The following is a 19,484-nucleotide window of genomic DNA, read 5'->3' as shown; positions in this document are numbered from 1 at the left end:
CCGACCTGAGCCATAAGTCCTCAGAAGACTCATCTGATGGAGAAGTCAAAGCCCATTCCATTCCCATCAATAAGGTACGAAACCTGAGGAAGTATTCCAACTCAAAGTCTTCATCAACTGGAAAGCTATCACCATATCCCAATGGAACTGTTAAGGCCATCAAGGAAATTTTCTACAATGCACCAACAAGGAACTCGCATGAGAATAACATGGGTCAGAGGCTTTCACCCTTGAAGGGCAGACGTCCTATAGATTCTTGCACAGATGAAAAGCCGTCATGCTATGCTTGTTCAAAATGCAACCTTATTTTCAAAAAAGAGCATCATTTGAAGCGCCACATGAAATCTCATATGGATCCTCCTGGTATGTCAGAAAAGCCTTTCATATGCAGAGAATGTGGGCAGGCGTTCAAACATAGCGGCTCACTCATAGAGCATATGTCTGTTCACCAGGAGAAGAGAGAGCGACTCATTGAAGAAATCAAAGGCAAAAATGATGTGAAGGATGAGGATGAAAAAGCTTCACTCTTTTGCCCTCAGTGCCCATTTCGAACAAACTGTCCAAATACCTTTGTTCAGCATGCCAAGACACATGAGAAGAGTAAGAGGTACTTTAATTGTGAAAAATGTTCCCACAAGGCGGCAACCCAGCATGATCTTGGGGAACATTACACAAGGCAACACCCTCTTATTCCAGTACAGAAGCAAGTCCAAGACGAAAATGAGGATTCCGGCATTTTCTCCTGTAACGTTTGTTCTTATAGAGTCTTCAGTAAAAACATTTTCAAAAATCACCTTATGCGTCGCCATCAGCTGACTTATGAGAAATACAAATCTTCAGAGGAAAATGAGAAAAATGCACACCCACCTGTTCAACATCAGGTGCAAAATTTTGACCCTCCTGTAGAAACTTCAGAGTTTACATCAAAAATCTCAATAAAACGTCAGATCGCTTCAAAAAAAGTTTATTCAGAAAGTGATTCCAGTGATGTCTCGGACTTATTCAAAAATGACAAGATGGAGAACAAATCTCAGAAAACAAAGTCTCAACAATCACAGTCGAAGCTTGACAAATCCATTAACGTTCTTCTGTCTCGACAAAGACATGTCAAAAAAACAGAAGAGCAACAGAAGAAAGCAAATAATTGCTTAACATCTGCACAGCTTGATGACAGAAAAAACAACAATCAGTTGCCAGGAGCACGGACACTCAAGGTTGACGATATAAATTCATCCCAAAATGGCCATAGACAAACTTCACTATCCAAGCCTGATGCAACAATTTACGATAAGCGAAAGCCAACATCAGACCAGGCGGTCATTAAAAAGTCACCCTCCAAACGAAAAATGTCCACCCCATATCGAAACACCATGGAGCAGGACTCATGCTTTATCTTACCTAAACACTTGCCGAGCCCAAAGAGGCTAAGTCTGGCCGAAGAAATCGGAGACCGTGATGAAGAAGATGTTTTTCAGTTCAACAAAACGCATTCTGAGTTTAGCCTTTTTGATAATGAAATCGATCAGGAAAAAAACCAAATTTATACATATAGCAGAAGGATGTCAATGAGAGGCGCTCTGCAGGCATCCAAGAGGTTGTTTGATAAAATTAAAACTGAAAGGTATGATGATGATGATGATGATGATGACGGCGACGACGAACCTGATATTAAGGAAGAGTGCATAGAAACTGAGGTTTTTAGAGAAAGCTTTGAGTCCCACCCAATTTCATTTGATGAATCCTACGCAGACGATCTGTTGGCTCTGGACTCTGAACGTAAAACCTGCCCATATTGTCCTGCAGTGTTTGAGTCTGGTGTTGGGCTGTCAAATCATGTGAGAGGGCATCTCCATAGGGTTGGACTAAATTACAACGCACGCCATGTAGTGCCCCCCGAACAGGTGGCTTCTCAAGACAAGAGGCCACGAATCCGTCGCAACATGTCTGCAATCCGGCACTTGAAAAAAGGTATTGTATAAACATGAAGTTTTTTGACAGCTATTTTATCATCAAAAGTTTACCGTTTGAGTATCCGCCACGGTTCTGAATTTTGTTCTTTGTATTCACAGCTTTACAACTGGAGTCTGACTCTGAGGTTGTCAGGAGTACGGTCACTCCTGTCCACTCCTGTCCACTATGCGGAGATATATTTGACAACAAGACTGGGCAGTCCAACCACATTCGCGGCCACTTGAAACGGCTTGGCAAAAACATTTCAACCAAGTCCAAGTCCCCGTTGTGCTTACTCCGGGAAATGATGCGGGACAAGAAAGAGGTTCATAGAGCACTGCAAATTCTCGGCAAGAAACGGAATCGTTTCAAATTCGGCACTTCTTCGAAGCTGGCGAACACTGAGCCTTTAACACCCTCTCCTACTGGATTCGCTAAAAATAATTATATTCCAGCCGTTTCCAATGATGCCAAACCGCAAGTATCCAAGTTTTCTTTCTCCGGGGACACACCTGAAAGGAAGCAGCTACAGACTAAGTTGGAGGTTAAAGGTTCACTCTCAGGCGCGAGTGCCTTGATAGGAATTCTTAAAAAGAGAAAGTCGCAAGAGGATTCCAAATTTAAGGGTTGTTCTCATATTTCCAAAAACACCTTAGCAGGGTCTTCAAATACTGAGCCAATGACAGGACCCAGAGTTGCCACTTCACTGCAAAATTCAATAGCAGGTAAGTGGAATCTGTTAAGTGTTGTTTTCAAATAAGACATGAGTCTTTATATTGACTCTAATCCCCATGGGGGAAATACAGGAGCCATTCTCAGAAGAAACAAGCTACAGTAAAAACAGAGATAGTGTAGTAGAAAACCGATCAGCCACAACATTAAAACCACCTGCCTAATATTGTGTAGCTCCCCCTCATGTTGCCAAAACAGCTCTGACCCATCGAGGCATGGACTCCACAAGACCTCTGAAGGTGTCCTGTGGTATCTGGCACCAAGACGTTAGCAGCAGATCCTTTAAGTCCTGTAAGTTGTGAGGTGGGGCCTGCATGGATCTGGCTTGTTGTTTCAGCACATCCCACAAATGCTCGATCAGATTGAGATCTGGGGAATTTGGAGGCCAAGTCAGCACCTTGAACTCTTTGTCATGTTCTTCAAACCATTCCTGAACAATTTTTTGCAGTGTGGCAGGGTCATTATCCTGCTGAAAGAGGCCACTGCCATCAGGGAATACCATTGCCATGAAGGGCTGTACTTGGTGTGACACAGTAGGTGTTTTCATGTCGCAGAAACTTTTTCATGGTATTAAGAACTTTTGGAGGAACCGTCCCTTTTTTTGTGTCCACACTGTAGGACCCAGGAAAGATCGTAGTTCTTAGAATGCCGTTCTTGAAGGACATTTTTAGCTCCGATTCCAGGCCAGGGACTAACCGGCGCAAGAGGAACCTTCAATGATGTAATGGTACGGTGATTGCTCAAACCCATGAGCCAGTGCAGCTCCGGCAACAACCTAAGCCAAAAGTAAGACACTTAATTTAAAGTAAGTGTGTCTTTATTTTCACACAATTTATTTCCAAAAGATAAAAAAATTAAAAAACAGCACCCCGACCCTGCCACGGACTCGTACCGACCCTAGACCAGGGAAGCCTGTCATCAGTGCACTCCAACTGGGTCACATAGCTCTTGGCAGCGAGGTACACTCTGCGCCATTAATAAAAAAACAAACAAAAAAAACAAAAACAACAATAACAGTATTTTTATTGTAAATGTATTTATTTCATTTTATTTTCCAACATTGAATTAAACAAAAAATGCCCGTGCTGTGTTGGAACAAATTACGACTTGTAGATGTATGAATGAAGATTCAGCAACTGGATTGCTTATTTGTCGCCTCAAATTTGTTCAGGAACAGATTTTGGTGGACTGATAGGGTGAAATAAATTAAAGTTTACCGACTGGAATACAACATGGAACATGGAAGTCATGCTGAAACCCCATTGGCTTATGTCACTTCAGAGTTCCTACTTACGGTGCAAATGCAGCCAGAAAAAAATCCCTTTAAGGTATTTAGTTCTCAGAAAACCTCCCCAGTTCCTAGTTCCCCTCGGGGAGTCCCCAGAACTGTTCGGTCCGAAAATGCCTCTATGAAACGCCAAATAAATGCCAGGACCCAATGTTTCCAAGCAGAACATTGCCCAGAGCATCACACTGCCACCGCCATCTTGCCTTCTTCCCATAGTGCATCCTGGTGCCATTTTACACTCACGTGTCCATTGTAGGCGCTTCCTGCGGTCGACAGCGGTCAGCATGGGCACGCTGACTGGTCTGCAGCTACGCAGCAAGCTGCAATGTACTATACATTCTGACACCTTTCTATCATAGCCAGCATTAACTTTTTCAGCAGTTCATGCTACAGTAACTCTTTCTGTGGGATTGGACCAGACGGGCAGGCCATCGCTCCCCACATGCATCAATGAGCCTTGGGCACCCATAACCCAGTTGTCACCGGTTGTCCTTCCTTGGACCACTTTTGGTAGGTACTAACCACTGCACACCAGGAACACCCCACAAGACCTGTCGTTTTGGAGATGCTCTGACCCAGTCGTCTGGCCATCACAATTTGGCCCTTGTCAAAGTGGCTCAGATCCTTACGCTTGCCCGTTTTTCCTGCTTCCAACACATCAACTTCAAGAACTGACTGTTCACTTGCTGCCTAATATATCCCACCCCTTGACAGGAGCCATTGGAACTAGATGATCAATGTTATTCACTTTACCTGTCAGTGGTTTTAATGTTGTGGCTGATTGGTGTATACTATTAAATAACTACTAGTCCTGTATGGGCATAAAGTTCGGGTCACAATGTGCAGTATGTAATGGTTGCATTGGAATGCATAGGCCACGTAGAAGCTCTATTCCAAAGTACAGAGAAGGTTGGCTGGAATTTGTTTGAAATAGTAGCCCATTGTTTTTGAGAGGTGTTATCAATACAAAGCAGACACGCTCTTCCTGGAACAAAAGGAATTACAACTGGAGCTTACATGTATCTCTAATTTTTTAAAATTAGGTTCCGATGATGACTGAAAATAGCTAAATAAGTCGTATTTATATTCATACAGAAAACTTCTCAAAAGTGGCAAGGAAGCTGATGAAAACAAGGAAGTGACTCAGCTCTGGGCCACTTGACAAGCATTGTTCTGAAGCTCCTTAAAATCACATAATTATCAAGAATTAATGAATTACAATACCATATTATTGCACAAATAACTTGAAGCTGAAATAATAATAGAAAGTTATTGATTAGGGTTTATTAGAGGCCTTCAACATAAAATCCAATTAGATGTTTTCATTTAATCTGGCCAGTTGGCATCTTTTATAAGAAAATAGAATGAGACCGCGGTTGAGAATTGTGGGATGCAGAAAATGACAATGAGTCACAGAAGCAGAAAATGAACCTTATAAACACTGTCAACAACACAGATTCTTAAATTGCTCTTCTCAGTGGTGTGATCTTAAGTATCAAACACCAAAAAGCAAAAACCCAACATTTCCAAGATTTGCTGAGCGGGGCTGTTGGAGGGGTCATTGTTTTCTGCAGTATTTTCTCCCCATTGGCGTTTATTTGAAACAATAGCCCCAATATTACGGCACGCAGAATGACTGAACACAATCTGTTTTAGTTACACAGACATAGGATGTAACCCATTTGTAAATGCAAAACACTATGAATTAATAAACCATATGCACACAATGGTGATTATATTAAAAATGCGGTTGGGGTGAGGTAAAAATGTACTTGCATAGATGGATTCGACCTCTGTCAAAAACAGAATATTTGGTTTTTGATCTGAAAGTTCTATAAAGCTCAACCTCTTAACTTTACCCCGAGGCAGCATATGTTAGCGGCAATTAGCAGCATAGAAAACAACATTTTGAGTCTTGTACCCTTGATTTCTTAATTTCAATAAACCATATTTGCTTTGTACGGATGATTCAGCCATAGTATTTTGTCCCACTGATCGTAGGGGGGACAGACAGACAGCGGTTATTATAACCAGAACCCAGGTGACTCAATATGACGACGCCGATGTCGTCACTCTGTAACATACTGTCTATGTATTTCATAGAAGTAGACGCAGAGCCAGCCTAAATAAAGCCCCTTTTTACCTAATACAGTCTAACGTGATTTTACACAGACATGCAAAGCAAAACCTTTATATTGAAGTCAAAGAGAAAATTAGACTTAAATGTGCAGGAGGTACATGGTAGAAATGAGCAAGATGCCGTTCTAAGTTAGAAATATTTCCACTTGAGCTTTAGCTATGATCCCCATATTTATAATCTGAGAAATGTATCTATGTTCCACAGGGATGCAGTAGAAGGACAATACACGAATACTTGGCTTTAAAAAAAAAAAAAAGAAAAAAAAGTTATAATCATTATTGTTGTCATTTCTGTCTACGCAGAGAAAGGTGAATTCAACCGGAAGGTGTGTGTGCATTGCAATGCCACTTTCCACAGTGGAGTTAGCTTGTCCAATCACCTTCGGGCATATGCGAAAAGGAAAAGGAATGCCTTAGTGGAAGGAACCAGTAAGTGCCTGAGTAGCGTTGGTTATATCTCTATCGCGGGTGAATCTGCACCAAAAGCATCTGAAACGCACCCCAAGGTCATGCCATGGTATAATGCTTGTGTTGGTCCATTAGAAACTATGTTCAATTATTTGTTCTTGCACTGAGGTCACACCGGATTGTTTAGTTGCCAAAATACAAGTTATTTCTGGTTATTTCATATTAAACAAGGATTGAGCTGTATGGACATTTTGTTATCTACTCATTTGGTTCTTCAATGCTTCATCATTGGTTTTTCATTGACATTTCTTGAACCATGCCTAAACCTATCTGTTAAATACCCCTATCCTTTAGCGTTTGACTGTAAGGCAAGGAGACAGCGCTCAAGACCCGGATCAAAGAAGAAGACATTACCCATCCCACAAACTCCAGAAGAAATGTATAGGCTCACCTGCAGGTATTGTTATTTAGAACCATTATATCGCAGTTGGATCGCAAGTCATCTTATCTAACTATAATGGCAGGAATCTCTTTGTTCAAGTTCAAGAGATTATTTGTCACATACATACACATACGGTCATACATATATACAGTGAAATGTCATGACACCCGGTGATTATGCACAATAAGCTCTCTAGGCTGTAAAAATACGGAAATGTGCGTAATCAACACGAGGTGCTCGCGCAGGCGGCTGCAAGAGCTGGTGCCACAATCCCAATTCTGGGTTCTATAATTATATAATATAATTAATTGTCTGTGTTGTATTAAATATACATTTAAATCCACCTAAATGAAACTTACCTAAACTTACCTCCAGCACTTACCTCACAGAGTAGAAGTCCTGGCTATTTAAACTATTAGAAGATATTAAAACATGGTAAATGTCTTGAGAGTGGGGGTTTTTGGCGTCTCAATTAAACATAGAACCAAACAACATTTACACAGAAAACATAAACATCATAAGAGTTTTTCAGGAAAACTGGAACAACAATTTGGCATGTGGCCTCTTCCTGTCATGGTTTTGACAGTAAATGAGGGAGAAAAGGAGAGGGATGCAACCAGGAGGGTGCTTGGGTGCGTTCAAAGCAGGTGTTGGTATGTATGTCCTTCGATTACCTCGACAACCGTTCAACTTTGCACTTGGCAGGTGTATAGCTGGGGACCCAAAGACGTGCAGTGTCGAATTTGGTGCAATTTGGTCACGCGACAAGTGTAATATTAATAACCCTTAAATAGACAGCGGGGGCAGGGGCTTCAGGGCTCTGCAACTAAAGCTGCTTTCACACATGCACTCTGGAAAATGTCCGGATAATCAGGTCTTGGCGTCCAGAGTTGCCACTACCTGGAAATACTTGGTTTGGTTTAGACGAGGGGCGGATTCTGAGTAGAGCTTGCAGGAGGCAGGACGTGGCGCAATGACACTGCAGAGTTTTACAGCACACACAAGATGGCGGACGTGGCTTCCAAGTAATCAGTAGTTGGGCTTTTTTTTGTGTTGATACTCTCTGTATTTGGAATTATCCGCAATATAAATGAGAGAGTGGAAAGGAATAACAAAGAAAGCGGAAAGGAGTACGCAGCAGCTATGCTGCGTGCAAGAAGATCCGCACGAAGATCTACATGAAGGTAAATCACTGGCGCTTGATAAAGACCTCATCGACACGCAACACGCCCACTCGCTCGTTGTGAATGATCCGGACACACATTGGGCTCAATCTGACATTACACAGACTTTGTACTAGGGTGCTGGCTGGGTAATGTCCGGGTCAAATGATTGAAGTTTGAAGAGTGAAGTAGATCAGATGAACGGTTGGTTGTCAAGGTAATCGAAGGACATATAGACAGACAGATTCCTTCCTTAATAGTTAAGACTGGTGGAGACCCGTTCAAAATGTAAAGACTTTAAGACATTTGAAGGGCAGTTTGACGATTTAGTCGTGTTCCACAATGGAGGAGGAAACTGCCGGTTAAAGTCACACACCGGGGAAAGTGACTCAAGCTGCTTTCACACATGTACTGCAACCCTGAAATTATCCGAACATTACCTGGTGGAGCTGAATGTGTGAACGCTAATGTCCAAATAATTTGGACCGGACATTACCCGGACTTTATCCAGCCAGCGCTTTCGTAAAAAGTCAGGGTTGGTCTGATTGAGCGGTATGTGTGAATAGAGCAAATGTGTTGGTGTCTATCATTCTCCAGTTATTTACCTTCATGCGGATCTTTGTGCACAGAGCATGGCTGCTGCGTACTCCTTTCTGCTTTTTTTATTTATTTTTTATTTTATTCCTTTCCATTCGTTAATATTGCGGGTACATCTAAATACATGGAGTATCAACACAAAAAAAAGCCCAACTACTGATTACTCTGTAGCCTCGTCCGTCATCTGGGGCGTGCTGTAAAACTCTGCAGTGTCATTGCGTCACGTCCTGCCTCCTTTTTGCTACATGTGTGAAAGGGTAAATCCGGATAATCGGGCCGGGATATTTTCCAAAGTGCATGTGTGAAAGCAGCTTCAGTCCATTAAAAAAAAAATAATAATAATAAATGCTTCAAACATTAAAGGTTACCTCTTTAAAATGGAGTCCCATGATTTCTTGGTTCATTTGATGGAGCTTGTGTTCTTCCAGTTAGTTTGTGCATTAAACACAACCGCTGTTGCAGGTTCTGTGACCTCGTCTTCCAGGGTCCCTTGTCGGTCCAGGAGGATTGGATCAAGCATTTACAGAGACACATCATGAACACTAGTGTCCCTCACACTGGGCTAAGCATGGTGGAGGTCACCACGCCGCCCAAGGAGCCCTCCAACCACAAGACTGACCAGGACAGCTCCCCACCACCAACACATGCTGCCTCATGAAGCCAACAGGAACATTTTTAGGGATTTGCTAGACAGTGTATGTACATTGGATGTTGCTTCACGTTTTAAATTTTTTAATTTTTAAAAGTCAAATCTTGGCCAAAAGTACAATACTGGAGATATTTTACACATTAGGATATGTTAGGGGGGATATTTTGGAATTTATTTCATTTGGTCCATTTGTTGGGGGGGGGGGGGGGGGGGTCCAATTCCAAATGGGCCGTGTCCTTGCAGTAACGTAGTGTGCAAACTCATTTCTAATGAAAACAACTTTTACCTCAGATCTCACATGGTCCATTTTTGTCTGGTTTGGGGAACACCTTTCTTCTGTATCAATATTCACGTTTATAATATACATAGATTCATGTAATAACAAGTCTTTTGTATTGTGATATGTTCCAAAACGCACAGCCTCCGCTAACAAAATAGAACCGATATCTTAATTAGGTAATCGTACACGTAAAGGAAAACATTCATGATTGTCAAAAGGAAACAAAATGTATGAATTATGAAAGCGATGGGAGCAACAATGTTTTGCAGCTAATGTTACACATAGATGATTTATAGTGTTGCAATCATTGCATTGTTTTCTAATACACTATTGAGCTGATTTCATTTTTTTTTTTTGGACTTTTGTTTTTTAAGACCCAGCAGCCATTGGGCTGACAATTGCTGCCCTTCATGAATAACTGTCACCTATATTTAAACTGTTGCAAAAAAATATGCTGTGTTTTTAAATAATTTAATTTTAAATGTACTATATCATGCAAATACAATGCTCAAACTTTTTGTGATGTTATAAATAATTAAAAAAAAGAATGCTAAGCAACAACAATTTTGTTGTTTCTTTTGTGAAAACCCTGTCCGATACTCTCGATTATATTGGATGGAAAGATACATTGACCGATGTGGCGTTAACAATACTGCCGTCACATTCTCTTTTCCATTTCATCAAATGAAAAGAATGACAGCAGTGCCAAATTTAGGACTTGGAACTAAACCGTACCGAAATACAGAAATTAGACTGAAAATTGTTTTCAAAAATACAAATACCATCACTGTGAAAGACAGAACTGTTCTGCTTTCATTTTACTTTGTACAAAAGACGTTTGACAACTTAAAATATTACAAATGTCTGGCTACTGAGGCTGTATCTCCGGTAACAGCGATGCCATATCTTACAAAAATGGTGTCAAAAACCCCGGTGGCAAAGGAAACCGTATCCTCTTCCATCTCCAAGCCTCCAGGTTAAATTAGCATTAGACATATCTGGTGTCAATGCAGAAGTGTTTATACATCAGGTCTATGTCCGGTTGTTTTACAGTCCGCCGCTGTTGTCCTTCAGCGGGGGAAAACAGCACTTCGATGTCTTTGGGTGAAAGCTGTCATTCAAATGGGTTGCCACCCTAAAGAGACAAGAATTTGAAATCCAGTCATCAGAGCACATTTTTCCCCTCTGATATTCATAATTTCACAATTAGTTTGCATTGTTTTCACTGTGGTATGTGTGTGTGTGTATTACCTCACAGTATTGTTCAAACTCTGCTTTTAGCCGCTTCATCATGCTCTCTGCCTTCCTTAGGCACGCCTGTTTGTGGCGAAGTCCAAACAGCTTAAAAAGGGGGGGGGGGGGGGGACAGACTTCACCTAACGTTGCTAGACAATGAAAATCGTGACAATTTGCCATTTCATTCATAACTGCTTGCATGGATGGCACTTTGGTTTTTTTTTTTTAAGACTTCGGGGGAGGGTCAAATGTTTAATCCTGCTCATGCGCAACCCGAACCAGAGGGCTTTAGGTACCCTTTTGATGTGATGGTGGGCCTGAGAGCTGAGGTGGTCCGTCACTGCGGCCGTCGAAGTGGAGACGTAGACGTTACAAGCGGCGCAGTGGAACATCTCCATCTTGGTCATGTGCTCCTCCTCACACAGTGCTGACGAAACAGAGATCACCATGGATTTCACGCTCCTAAAGGCTGGAAGTCACCGCATGTCTGTCACTATTGGAGATGCAACGGTACGGTGGGATCACGGTTCGGTATCTATCACGGTAATGGTACGGTTTCAGTATCTTTAAAAATAATAATTAAAGTTAAAAGGTGTAAAAAATGTTTTTATAGTAGTTTGCCACAAATAGCTAGTGTAATGCTCCATGTGTATGACTGTGGGAGGGGGAGACGGGGGTTCAAGTTTATTGGTAGGTTGTTATAATTTGCATAAGTTCATCTGATTGGAGGGGAGGTGTCCAGGACAGTGGATAATTCAAATATTGATGTATTTATATAATATCTTAAAAATGTTTCACAATAAAAAAATAAATGAAACCAGTACAATAGTAATTTTTGTGTAGAACAGGTATAAACAGTATTTTTCACACATAAATAATAATAGTAAAATAACTTATTGAACTAAAACCTCACATTCAGACCCGTGCGTGTGTGCCTTCGCTTTGTGAACCTGACGTGACAGTGGGTGCGCTCCTTTTCAGCCAGGGCACCTCCAGGCGAGGGAGGAACAGGCTCTCTCTTACATAGAGGGGGAAACATTTGCTGGCGGCAGGAGACAGCAACTTAAACAAACAGCACAGCATTAAACTGTAAATGTTGAATTTCAAAAAAAAATTCAAAAAGAATGTCTCATCACCCAGCAAGACTGTTCCCTCCTCCTGTCTCCTCCAAGATCCATTAAAAACAATCGTTCAAGAGAAGTTTGTGATAGAGACCGACATGGCCATCTCAGGGGGTTGTTTTCTGACTTGTCACCTTGATTGATTGCAGTCTTTACAAAAACATTTCTATGACATTTATCTTGTTTTTCTTTTGAAAAGGCTGCGTAGCCGTGCACAGTTGAAAAAAAAAAAAAAAAAAGAGAGACCTCACACAAAAAAAAGAGAAATGTCAGGCGGACGCCTCAACTGACGTGGCAGGTGGAGCTGCATTAGTGGAATCAATAGGAAGCAGCACTTGGAGCACGCCGTGCCCATACGCTGGGCCAGCATGTCCAGTGGACTTCTACTGTGATATTGTGGTTCACGTGTGCAGTATAAAATACCGTGTACCGTTGCATCCCTAGTCACTATCCAGAAAAAAAAACAAAAAAACTCCCAGCTTGGTTTACCTTCGATTGCACTTTCTGCCACTGTAGGACCGCATTGCCTTACTTTGAACACCATGACTTCCTGGAGAGGATAGGAAGGGAACACTATTTACCATACATTGTCAAAACGTATCTGGCTGATTGGCCAATAACATTTGGACAGTGCAGGCTGTGGCCATGTGTAATGTCGTACCTGTAGAAAGGCGATGACCAGGTCATCGTAGCTGTTCTGCTGCTGGATGTGCTCCAGTGTGTCCCAGTGGATTCTACTCTCCAGGTGATCTTCCAGATCCCGGGGCTTGCCAAATTCAACCTCACACAGCTCACAGTCAAAGGGGCTTCTGAGGGAAGCACGTAAAATAAAATAATTATGACAGAAAAACCAACCCACCTATTCGTCAGGTAACCAAAAAACTAAAATGTAAATCTCCAAACATTGGATTATACTATAAATCTAGACTTCTTTTGGAAGGATATTTTTAGATAGAAATCAGAATCTTTACCTGACACAATTTGTAAATGACAAATTTGCACTCAAATGTACCACAATTTGCGGCTTATTGAATAAGGTGTCTTGAGTCATACTTTTCCATTTCCTTCACTGGACTTCTGCTCCCTCCAACCTCTTTTTCCATCCCTGTAGAAGCAGAAAATAAAAAATAAAAAACTACCGCCCTCAAAATAAAATGTATTTCAACCGTCAAATAGGTTTAGCACAATCTTCTAGACTTAAAAAAAAAAAAATACTCCCATTAACCAGATTTCCAAATTATGGAAATAATTTTCTTAACAACAAAAGAATAGAGTCAAATTCCCTTTGACTGAACCATGCTGTCTTGCCTCCACCAATGTCATATTTTTAGGACAAGAGATGTAATACAAGTCTCACAGTGTTAAATTACATCTTCCAAAGTAATTTAAAATGCCAGATGTGCATAGTTTTATCAATAATAGCCTTTGTGAACATTTTAAATGGAAACCACAACCTTCCTTCACCAAGTCACAGAGGACTTCACATGGACTGTACACACAGACACTCTGGTGAGAAAGGCGAGGCAGCGTCTTTACCACCTCAGGCAGCTGAGGAAATTCCAGGTCTTGGTGAGGATCCTCAAGTCCTTCTACTGTGGAGCAGTGGAGAGCATCCTGACAGGCAACATTACTGCCTGGTTTGGGAGCTGTACTGCTCAGGACAGGCGGGCCCTGCAGAGGGTGGTGCGTTCAGCTGAACGTACCACTGGAACTACCCCCCCCCCTTGCAGGAGTTATACACCAGGAGGTGTAGTAGCAGAGCCCGCAGGATCATGAAGGATCCTCATCACCCCAACAACGGACTGTTTCAGCTGCTGCAGTCAGGCAAGCGCCTCTGCAGTCACACAGCGAGAACAGAGAGACTGAGACATTGAGTTTTTTCCCGCAAGCCATAAGAACTGTCAATAATGACCTCACCAGGGGTCCTCACTGAGCCACACACATAGGCTCCACTACCTTCTGTACTGTATGTAGCATACTGTACCGCATACTGTGTCACTGTTAAGGGTTGTTCGTGATGCCGTATTGCTGCGCCGTACTGTTGTATACTGTGCTGTATTATCCCAAACACTACCTCACTTTATTCACATGCCACTTTAATGCACATATCTGTATATACATAATTGCCTATTCCATATACATAAGCATATTCCCTCTATCTATTCTATTTTATTTCATTTTATTTTTATTGTATTTTATTTTATTCTATATATTTTTATTTTATTCTATAAGTATTCGACTTACTGTATTACATTTTAGGAGTCCGTTAGTTGGGCTATTAGAAATTTTTCCTAGGACATATTGTGTGTTATCACCGGGTGCGTTGCATTACATTTCACTGCATATATGTATGAAAGTATGTATATGTAAGTGACGAATAAAAATCTTGAATCTTGAAGTAGCCTGTACAGGATAGAACATATATATTGGAGTTCCTCAACGATACAGATTTAAAACATGGCTAAAGCAGTAGCATGCTTTAGAAAAAAAACAACTAAAATGTCCTTCAGGCAGCTCACAATGCCCCAAAATGTGTGATACATTTGCAATATTGTTACGGCCCTTATGTGACCTTATCCGTTCCTATACGTTTCTTGCCTGTTCTAGTGTGTCTGGTCTGGAGCTGGTGGTCCAGCTGGAATCTCGGTGGAGATAATCTAACAGCTGTGGTCATCTGCAGAGCACAGAAACAGAAGTTTGGGCTAAATAGCGTTTGGGGAAACTTTTAATACTATTGCCCAAATATTATTTACACACTAAATGCTATAAGAGATATACAAAGAGATGGATGAATATACTTCTGTGTTTGGTGCACAGCCTGCCAGTCTCTCTTCCCCATTGGTCCAATTTCCTCCATATGCTGCAGCAGGGAACGGCGCGGAGGTCCCCATCATGGAGGGGCCGAGGCCGAGCCTACCTGGGCTGTATGCCCTCTGGTCGAGAGGCCTTTCAACGGCGTCACCACCCAGGGGTTCGTGGGCTCGCAAGTCAGGGCTGTAGGGTTGTTGTTCAGGTCGCGTACAGCCTGGACTGAGACTACGCTGCTCGTGTCGATGGCCATCGGGGCTCAGATCGTACCTCCCGATGCCCATCTGCCCTGGTTGAGAGTAGCACGGCTCCCAGTGGCGGTTGTCACGGTGATCTATGTCCGTGGAGAAATGCTCAGGGGGACCACGCCGCAGGTCACTGTCGTATCTGGGCTGGCGACTAGCACCTTCGCGGCCGCGTCCCATCTCAGGCTCTGACTCGGACGATTCCGGATCATACGGGTCGTAGAGCTTGACCCTGAGGAAAGAGGATTTCTGGGCGAGTGTTTCACAGAACCCAAGTAATGATTCTATCGCAACCTTCCACTTCCTGCTTAACAGTACAGAACGTCCACCCGAATTGGTTTGTCTGCAAGTCTGTATCGACAGCATTTTCGAACCATCTCAAACTACCGACTTACGTCTCTGAACTGTTGCCGCTTGGTTCCTGAGAGGTGGCCTCCCCCTGACTAGTTTCACCCATCACTTTGAATGGAGACCTCCACTTTCCAGAAGATGTTGCTGTGGACAAATGAAAATGAAGAATTAAAATATACATTTCCGGTGGTAGAACATGCAGTCAAAAAGCCTCGACCGCTGCTAGTGATTTCTTCCCTACAGGAGCGGTAATACCTGGACATCTTTTAACTCAACATAATAAACACCAGTCCCTCCCCAGAGGTTTGTGGAGGATTCTGGGGCGTTCTCCGCCCCAGTACACGTTTACCTGTCTTCGGGGGGGGTGCAGATGGGTTAGTAGGTGCGCCCTTTGGCACCGCTGGCGTGGTTCGCCTGTATTCCATACTCTCTCTGTGTTATTGAGTTCTGTTCGGACCAGACGAAGACCAACATGAGCATCAGTGAATAATTAAATATAACAAGACGAACGCAGGCCATCAACGCGCCATTTCAGGGCCGATTCGTTCACAGATTTCAGCCACTCCAGCGCAAGCTCCATCCCAAACAAGTGCCTGTGGCCACGGTGGGGTTGAGCTATCTTGTTGTTATTCTGAGTGAAATGGCTCCTTTATCTTTTATTTTCTCAATGGGACACTTGAACCGACCGGCTCGTCTTTGGCATTAGGGCACACCGTACCGTACCGTAAGCAAATGTTTTTGGCTTCAATGTGACGCGGTTTAACAGCGTACAGCTACTTGCAGGTGGCAGCGTTCTCCATGTTTACGTTCACGTCATCACGCAACGCGGCATCGACGCCTGTCTGGCGTAGCACGTATTTAAATTAAAGCTGCGTTTCATTGAGGACCGGCACTCGGGTAAATCTGGCAACATGTGCAAACGACGTTAACGTTATTTGAGCTACACTGTCGTTTTGCGTATATGTGTTATATGTATGACATGCGTTTTGTAGCTTGTAGAAATCACAAGCTTGCCAAATAAAGACAAATATATTCACTGCGGGCGTCAATGTTTCCCCAAACAACAACAGTGGAAAGCATTAAGCCCGGAAGTGGAAGCTACCGACCGGCGAGTTCCAGTGGAACGCAGCATAAACTACGCGTTTAGATAGTCAATAAAGCTTTGGTGTTTTTTTTGTTTTTTTTGTTTTGTTTGTTTGTTTACTTTTGTTGTTGTTGTTGTTGTTGTTGTTGTTGTTGTTGTTGTTGTTGTTGTTGTTGTTAATAGCAATTCCACACAGAGCTTTATTGAATTATATGAATAACAAAACAATGAGCAAATAATGACATGACTGGCTCTCGTCATGGGAATTAGGTTCTGTTCATCCGGTTGAAGATATAGTATGAAATAATAAAAATCTAAAAATTAATTTTATTTTTTTTGTCAATTAATTTACAATGTGGCCTGCTACAGGGCGATCTATTGATAAATATGGTCCAGAAAATGTTTTAATCACAATGCTTAATTAATCCACGCAATCTTACTTAATGTTTCCAAAGTAGAAAACATAATCAAATAGGTGATGATATTTTAGTCATGGTCACATGTCTATTTCTAACAGTATTACTACTTTATGACTCGTGCGCTGGGGGGTGTAGAATACAGGGTTGTTTGAACTTCAACTTTTTCCTCTGAAATTCAACATGGCCTCCGAGAAGAAGACATATTGGCCTGTGGCACCCAGGTCATATGAGTTTGGGGCCACTGCTCTGGTAGCAGCTTTGTGTAGCTAGAAAAAAAAATCACCACCAGGAAAATATTTGAATGCAAAATATTTTAATAAAATGTTTAGATGCAAAAGGCATCTTCAGAATCAGAATCACTTTATTCACCATGTAAGTTTTCACATACAAGGAACTTGCTTTGGTTTGTTGGTGCATAACATACAACATAGAGAAAAAACCATGTGCGCAATATGTTAAAAATATATATATATAAATTTGTTTTTTTAACTGAACAGTAGTGCAGGAATGTGCAAAAAAAACAAACGGGTAAAAGTACAGAACAAGAACGTCCAAAGATGTGTGTGAATGTACCGCATTGTGACAGGTAGGACTATTTGTTGTGTTTGCTGTTTGTTTGGTGTGGACATATTGGTTCATCTTAAAATCAAGCATAACTGATGTTATCAAAATATATCAAAAGTTGATCTTATGATTGGATAAAGCGTGCGTGCGTGCGTGCGTGCGTGCGTGCGTTTCTCGTTACGCTGCGCGGGAGTCATTGGCTAACTTGGAACACCTGAAGGCCCCGCTGTGTTCCTTGTTTATATACAACGATCAGCCACAACATTAAAACCACTGACAGGTGAAGTGAATAACATTGATCCTCTCGCTCCAATCACACCTGTCTCTCTCTCTCACCAAGATCACACCACTGAGAAGAGCAATTTAAGAATCTGTGTTGTTGACAGTGCTTATAAGGTTCATCTTCTGCGACTCATTGTCATTTTCTGCGTCCCACAACTCTCACCCGAGGTCTCATTCTATTTTCTCATAAAAGATGCCAACTGGCCAGATTCAATGAAAATATCTATTTGGATTTTTATGTTGAAGGCATCTTATAAAACCCTAATCAATAGCTTTCTATTATTAGTTCAGCTTAAAGTTATTTACGCAATAATATGGTATTGTACTGGTGGAATGTCAAATTCATTCTTAATAATTATACGATTTCAAGGAGGCAGCTTCAGAACAGTGCTTATCAAGTGGCTCAAGACTGAGCCACTTCCTTGTTTTCATCAGCTTCCTTGCCACTTTTGAGTTCAGTATGAATATAAATACGACTTATTTAGCTATTTTCAGTCATCATCTGAACCGAATTTAAAAAAATGAGAGATACATCTACGCTCCAGTTGTAATTCCTTTTGTTCCAGGAAGAGCGTGTCTGCTTTGTATTGATAACACCTCTCAAAAACAATGGGCTACTATTCCAAAACAAATTCCAGCCAACCTTCTCTGTACTTTGGAATAGAGCTTCTACGTGGCCTATGCATTCCAATGCAACCATTACATACTGCACATTGTGACCCGAACTTTATGCCCATACAGGACTAGTAGTTATTTAATAGTATACACCAATCAGCCACAACATTAAAACCACTGACAGGTCAAGTGAATAACATTGATCATCTAGTTCCAATGGCTCCTGTCAAGGGGTGGGATATATTAGGCAGCAAGTGAACAGTCAGTTCTTGAAGTTGATGTGTTGGAAGCAGGAAAAACGGGCAAGCGTAAGGATCTGAGCCACTTTGACAAGGGCCAAATTGTGATGGCCAGACGACTGGGTCAGAGCATCTCCAAAACGACAGGTCTTGTGGGGTGTTCCTGGTGTGCAGTGGTTAGTACCTACCAAAAGTGGTCCAAGGAAGGACAACCGGTGACAACTGGGTTATGGGTGCCCAAGGCTCATTGATGCATGTGGGGAGCAATGGCCTGCCCGTCTGGTCCAATCCCACAGAAAGAGCTACTGTAGCATGAACTGCTGAAAAAGTTAATGCTGGCCCTGATAGAAAGGTGTCAGAACACACAGTGCATCGCAGCTCGCTGTGCATGGGGCTGCGTAGTGGCAGAGCAGTCAGTGTGCATGGCTTACCTAGGGAAGAGATGGGACCAGGATGCACTATGGGAAGAAGGCAAGTGTGAGAGCGTGAAAGGAGGCAGTGTGATGCTCTGGGCAATGTTCTGCTGTCAAACCTTGGGTCCTGGTGTTCATGTGGATGTTACTTTGACAAGTACCACCTACCTAAATATTGTTGCAGATCAAGTACACCCCTTCATGGCAACAGTATTCCCTGATGGCAGTGGCCTCTTTCAGCAGGATAATGCACCGTGCCACACTGCAAAAATTGTTCAGGGATGGTTGGAGGAACATGACAAAGAGTTCAAGGTGATGAATTGCTCTCCAAATTCCCCAGATCTCAATCCGATCGAGCATCTGTGGGATGTGCTGGAAAAACGAGGCTGATCCAGGCACCCGCCCGGGTGTGGTTATGTTGCTTTAGTTTCTTTTCTACATCTTGCAACCTACACCACA

At 42.2% G+C, this 19,484-nt stretch overlaps 2 protein-coding genes across 2 annotated transcripts; one reads left to right on the top strand and one right to left on the bottom strand.

Moving 5' to 3' along the window:
- Window positions 1–108: 108 nt before the first annotated feature.
- LOC307238177 (zinc finger protein 644-like) lies at window positions 109–9,520 on the top strand. Its single transcript, XM_080011068.1, has 5 exons — window positions 109–1,968; window positions 2,070–2,675; window positions 6,413–6,538; window positions 6,872–6,974; window positions 9,182–9,520. The coding sequence occupies exons 1-5, from the start codon at window positions 210–212 to the stop codon at window positions 9,375–9,377; spliced, it is 2,790 nt and encodes a 929-aa protein (XP_079867194.1). The 5' UTR covers window positions 109–209; the 3' UTR covers window positions 9,378–9,520.
- An 83-nt stretch (window positions 9,521–9,603) lies between these two features.
- On the bottom strand, window positions 9,604–16,183 carry LOC307238454 (uncharacterized protein). The gene is made up of 10 exons (XM_080011438.1): window positions 15,759–16,183; window positions 15,454–15,553; window positions 14,804–15,290; window positions 14,604–14,679; window positions 13,059–13,110; window positions 12,667–12,814; window positions 12,495–12,555; window positions 11,181–11,311; window positions 10,900–10,989; window positions 9,604–10,783 (listed from the first exon to the last, which is right to left on the bottom strand). The coding sequence occupies exons 1-10, from the start codon at window positions 15,832–15,834 to the stop codon at window positions 10,763–10,765; spliced, it is 1,242 nt and encodes a 413-aa protein (XP_079867564.1). The 5' UTR covers window positions 15,835–16,183; the 3' UTR covers window positions 9,604–10,762.
- Window positions 16,184–19,484: the final 3,301 nt, after the last annotated feature.

This window comes from Zeus faber (assembly GCF_960531495.2).
Source record: "Zeus faber genome assembly, chromosome: 12".
Taxonomy (NCBI): domain Eukaryota; kingdom Metazoa; phylum Chordata; class Actinopteri; order Zeiformes; family Zeidae; genus Zeus; species Zeus faber.
The sequence above is the reverse complement of the archived record's forward strand: the minus strand, read 5'-3'. Positions and strand labels throughout refer to the sequence as shown.